We start from the raw sequence: 6,000 nt of genomic DNA, 5'->3' as shown, positions 1-6,000 counted from the left end.
TCGTATTTTTGATTTTTTTTATTTTTTCATATGTTGAAGTTGACAAAAAATGAAGTCTTTTGCACAGTGGGTCAAGATGGAGAAATCATGGACAAAAAAGTTATGATTTTTAAAAAAAGGTGAATTTGTTGAAAATGGTCATAATAAACTTTTCAAATGTTTCGGTAGCAATTAGCAAAATTTTCTCATATACCTTTTTTGTTGAAAATTTTGCGTACTTTCATAAAATCGGGTCGAAAAGCATTCAAAAAGTTTATTTAGACCATATTGAAAAATCAACCTTTTTTTTAATCATAACTTTTATGTCCATGATTTCTCCATCTTGACCCACTGTGCAAAAGACTTCATTTTTTGTTAACTTTAACATATAAAAAAATAAAAAAAAAAAATCAAAAAATACGATTTTTGAGAAAATTGATTTTCAGGCTTTATTTTCGATATATAAAAAATTACCTTTTTTTTACAGTGTGTATTTTTTCCAGATAGTCCCAACAATAACCTAGAACTTTGCGGAAGACTCCAAACTGATCGGATAAACCGTTTCTAGGTTATATTATAATGATCGAAAATTGAAAATTATATCATAATTTTGTATTAAAATCGCTGTATCTTTAAAACGGTAAAAGTTAGCCTGATTTTTCCGTATACCTTTTTTGTTGTAAATTTTGCGTACTTTCTTAAAATCGAGTTTAAAAATATTTAAAAAGTTTATTATGACCATTTTCAATAATTCACCTTTTTTCAAAAAATCATAACTTTTTTGTCCATGATTTCTCCATCTTGACCCACTATGCAAAAGACTTCATTTTTTGTCTACTTTAACATATAAAAAAATAAAAAAAAATCAAAAATACGATTTGAGAAAATTGATTTTTAAGCTTTATTTTCGATATATAAAAAATTACCTTTTTTTACAGTGTGTATTTTTTCCAGATAGTCCCAACAATAACCTAAAACTTTGCGGAAGGCACCAAACTGATCGGACAAACCGTTTCTAAGTTATAATTTTTTGAAAATTATTAAGGATTTTTTTCTTAGGCCCTTCTCAAAAGTAAGGCTAGAGTCAAAATAGCGAGCCGATGATGCAAAAAGGCATTTTTGGGTATAAAGAAAGCATGTGCAAAATTTCATCCAAATCAAAAAATATAAAAATGAAATTTGGGAAAAAAGTCGTCATTTTCTGTGGAACCGCTCATATACACCCGATTCTGTTTTTGCATGGATTTTTTTTACACGGCCGTGCAAAAAAAGTTTCCATACATTTTTTTCCACTAAAACCTTATTTTTGTATGAAACGTCGAGAAATGGTGTTATTTTTTTGCACGGTTTTGAAATTTTGAACTGAAAACTTTTTTTGCACGGTACGCATCCCCCGTGCAAAAACAGAATCGGGTGTATCTATTCCAACTTTGCTTATAATATTCCGTAAATAGATTTATTTAAAATATGTGATGACGTGCATAAATGGGGTAACGGTGTTTCTTTCGGCTTGCGAATAATTCAAATATGAGCAAACTTCAGACAATTTTTGTTTATGTTTCATCAAACATGAGGAAATTAATTTGCTGAACATTATTTCGCAGGAAAAACGAAACTTTTTTAGGCCATTCAATTCACAACCAGGAATTTCCGTTATCAAATGCGTTTACCCCAAATAACCTTGGAAAACTGTGACCACCTTTGCGTCATCACGCTGTCCACATCGATTATAATCCTACAGGTGGAAAAACGACATCAATCGTGTGGTGGGTCCAGCTTCCCACGAAAGATTTTCTTTTCTCCTGCTTCCGGTTGTCGGTATATATTTGCATATTTTATCATAATGAAATATGGCTGTCACCGGTAGCATAAAAAAGAAACAAACTGCAACAATGGGAAAAGGTTGCACTAGACGAAGACATTCGTATCAATGGGATGATTTGATCATTGGATGAAATATAAATAGGATTGTCGGATTTCTAGACGGCCTCAGTCGAGTAGAGAGTTTCATTCAACGATAGCTAATTTGGACATATACTTTTGTGCAAGTGACCTCAGGATAATACTTCCAGTAAAATGTGTTCTCTAAGGTAATGATATTGTCTGATTTATATTAGTGAAATTTACGGTTTAAGAAACAACAAAAAGTTTGTTGAGTGTTGACGAAAAAATTATGTAAAAATAGAGCATCCTACTTTAGAATATATTTTTGGAGGAACAAACGATTGTGGCATAACAATAATGACTCAACAATAATTAACATAGCAGAAATATACTAAGTGGGGAACTACACTTTTACCATAACAGCTTAAACTTTTTTAATCTAAATTAAAGAGTTTCAGTAAGATTTTACACATTTTGAGCATTTTAATAAATTTTGTTCACATCTTTTACAAACCTGCTATTTTGCTGCAATTGTTGTAATATTTGTAAATTAGGAATAATAATAAGTGTCAATTATGAAATTTTAAGACAAAATTTTCTCGAAAATGCCAAAGTAATGAACTTCATATATAACTTTTTTAATCTACGAATATTATCATACATAACACCAATTTTTTGCCCTCTTTAAAATAATATAATAAACAGCAGCCAGTGAAATACATTGTGAAATATTGCGCAGTATAAAATATAAGTAATATAGAAATATCTCAATAAATTCTGCTAATTCATATGAAGTGATTCCTAGACTAGTCTTTTCTTCTTGGCATCAACATCCTCACTGGGACAGAGCCTGCTTCTCAACTTAGTGTTCTTATGAGCACTTCCACAGTTATTATCTGAGGGCTTTCTATGCCAAAGTTGCAATATTCGCATTCGTACATCGTGTGGCAGGTACGATGATACTCTATGCCCAGGGGAGTCAAGGAAATTTCCATTACGAAAAGATCCTGGACCAACCGGGAACAGGGTTGCCACATTTTTATCTGTATTTTTTCTTTCAATTATCTGTATTTCTGTATGCTAGAACAAAATATTTGTATTTTCAATCTGTATGCTTCAAGATTGAGCTACAAGATAAAATTATGCAATGAATTCATGAAAATACCAATCATTTGTAACTTCATTGCGGAATTGTCCCATCAAGGGTTGAACAGTAAAGTTTTCAATAATAAAAATTTTCATTCCACTCAAAAATCAGTATAAATCTGTAAAATGTTGGCCAAATTCTGTATACAAAATCTGTATATCTGTATTTTAACAACGATTCTGTAATCTGTATATACAGATTCTGTGATCACAGAATATTCGAGAAAATCTGTAAATTACAGATAAATCTGTATATGTGGCAACCCTGACCGGGAATCGAACCCAGACACCTTCAGCATGGCTTTGCTTTGTAGCTGCAGACTCTGACCACTCGGCTAAGGAAGCATATCTGTTTCATGAATTGATATTTCCATGAGTCGATAGTCCTTTCAGGTATCGACTCATGGAGGTTTGACTGTGTTTGAAAACATTTTTTTTAGCAGAAATGGATTGATATACTATATGACCATTATCCTATAATCAATGCAAATTTCTTTATGTTTCTTCTTTTTAATTAGGTAGACATATAAGGGTTAGATCAAACAAGACAATATTTACCGGGAATATAAAACATATTTTAGAAATAGAAACTGATTTTATATTTTTCATTTCAACAACATCTCTCTCCATCCGTTATGAAAATTCTTCAGCATTGCATTCCCCTCCAAAACATAGCATGAAAATGCAGCATTAGCTTTCACTTTCCCTTCATTTCATTTTACAGGCGAAATAGCATCAATAAGCTCATTGTGTTCGCCGTGCTTTGTATGGTGCTGACATCGTCGCTTTCGTACGCACAAGTAACTTTCTCGCGCGATTGGAACGCCGGTAAGCGGTCACTGGCAGAAGCTGCACAATCGACGGGCGAATGTGCTGCCATATGGCGGTCGGTTACGAACCTTTGTGCTGCCGTTACGGTGAGAATCGGAAGCTTGATGGACGGTGTTCCAGACACGAAATATTCTGTGATTTTCTAATTATTAATTTCTTATTTGCAGAAAAACATTCAGCACCTCACGATGTGCGAAGCAAGAGCATTGATGAAGAATTTGCAGAGCGAGGATGCTTCGATGGAGAATAATGGTGGCGGAGGGCTTCCCTTATTTTCGAATGGGCACCTGTAATGGAATCTGATATGCACCGCAATGGCACAACGAGGATGACCTTCTGGATCAAATGTTTCAAACACTAGCGACGAACGAAATGTTGATAATATAGAGCTACGTACAACATAAATGTATGGTGTTTTCATATCGGTACTGTTTTATCACAGCCACTACTACACTCCCGTGCATAAGTTTGGGTTCACCCCCTAAAAACATACAAAAGTGTTTTGTCCGATTCTATACCATTACCCGGAATTCAATTCACCGGAAGACCATTTACCGGAATGCACCATTACCCGGAAAGCCAAATCTTCCATCTTCTACGACTTTTATCAGTACATTTGTATACAACTTTTATTCTCTTTCATTGATGTACAAATTATGTCACGTTAAACACTCCGACTCCCTCGGCTTCTATAAACACTATTTCAAAGACATCTCCTAACAGCTATGGATCAAATATGTTGTTCTTCTTGCTGGCGTAACGACTCAACTGGGACAAAACCTGCTTCTCAGCTGTTTTAGGAGCATTTCTACAGTTAATAGGTGAGACTCTATGTCAACCGACCATTTTTGCATTCGTTCATAGTTTGACAAGTATGTAAGTACTCTAGCACTAAAATGTCGTCAAATTTGCCAAACAGAAATAATTATAAACCGGCAGAATTCAATTCTACTAACCTCAACTTGATCTATCTTAATAGCTTCACTAAGCTGCTACGTAGGCCTTAAGCTTTGAACAAATATTACGATACCGAAATTTTGATAAAATATGAAATTTTTTTGGCGGTCTAATTAGAAAAGAATCGCCTAATATTGATTAGGAAACAATGTCCTCAAATTTAGGCTATAAAACTAAACATTACTGCCAAGGATAGAAAGAATGAAAAGAACTATTTTTGCTAGGCAGATACAAATATAATTTTCTTTTATGTCCGAGACCACTTGGAAGGTACGAGGTGGCAATAAAAATATATAAGAAAAATTAAAGATAAAAAAATATGTGTTTAAAGTTTTTTATATTTTGTTAATTGTTGAACTTTTTTCAATCATCCTCCGAATCGCCATTTTCCCTTATTTTTGTGCCTTAAACAATTTAATATCTAACTGATTTTAAAAAAACTGATAGATCTTTGTTTTCTCCCATCTAATATTTTGTATGGTTTGAAGAGGGTAGGGAGTGACATGAATGAAAATTAATATTTGTAACCTACTTATACATATTTATTGCCAAATATTAACGAGGTCAAAATAAATCGAAAAAAATTGCCAAAAAAAATAAAGTAGGGTGCATTTGAGTAAATGGAACATCTCAGCATGTAAAAATGTTTAGAGTTATGATGATTTTCTTATTCCCTTAAACAGTTTAGAATCCAATTTTAACATTGTATCAATATATAAAAAACACTTATCTTGCGAGAGAAGCAACATTCAACAGTGCAATTCTCATTTCAGTTTTATGATTTGAAACTCAGAGTGTTTTGGTGATCGAGAGTAGGGACACTATTCGCCACTGTGATGTTCATCTTTGATTTTCAAAATATCGCACTTCAATAGATTTATTTTTCCTTTGAATTTGCTTGATTGTGCTAAATTTTTCCGAATGTCATAACTCTGAATGTTTGTATCATTCAATGCCAGAATAATAAACTAGAAAGAGCAAAAAGCAGTCAAAATAAGAAGATATTTGGTCATATTCGACTAAACACATTTTGCCAAAACATGCCGAGATCGGTGGAACTCGAAAAAATCGCCAATTAAATAAGAAGGATGAATATCAGATGAGCCGAAATGGGTCACTCTAAAAAAAGACTTACGAGGGATTTGCATTCGGTTGATTGACGTTTGCGGAAACGACATTCGGCGAATTGACACTCGGCGAAAA

At 33.2% G+C, this 6,000-nt stretch overlaps 1 protein-coding gene across 1 annotated transcript; it reads left to right on the top strand.

Annotated features, from left to right (window-relative positions):
• Positions 1-1,952: 1,952 nt before the first annotated feature.
• LOC5574131 lies at positions 1,953-4,245 on the top strand. Its single transcript, XM_021849809.1, has 3 exons — positions 1,953-2,069; positions 3,734-3,926; positions 4,008-4,245. The coding sequence occupies exons 1-3, from the start codon at positions 2,056-2,058 to the stop codon at positions 4,131-4,133; spliced, it is 333 nt and encodes a 110-aa protein (XP_021705501.1). The 5' UTR covers positions 1,953-2,055; the 3' UTR covers positions 4,134-4,245.
• The last annotated feature ends 1,755 nt before the right edge of the window (positions 4,246-6,000 follow it).

Source organism: Aedes aegypti, chromosome 3 (assembly GCF_002204515.2).
Source record: "Aedes aegypti strain LVP_AGWG chromosome 3, AaegL5.0 Primary Assembly, whole genome shotgun sequence".
Taxonomy (NCBI): domain Eukaryota; kingdom Metazoa; phylum Arthropoda; class Insecta; order Diptera; family Culicidae; genus Aedes; species Aedes aegypti.
Note: the sequence above shows the minus strand (reverse complement) of the source record. Positions and strands in the feature narration are given on the sequence as shown.

Bases quoted from the DNA above. Each gene is read 5' to 3' on its own strand.
- LOC5574131 (XM_021849809.1), top strand. The intron at 3,927-4,007 runs GTGAGAATCGGA...TCTTATTTGCAG, and splicing joins ACCTTTGTGCTGCCGTTACG to AAAAACATTCAGCACCTCAC.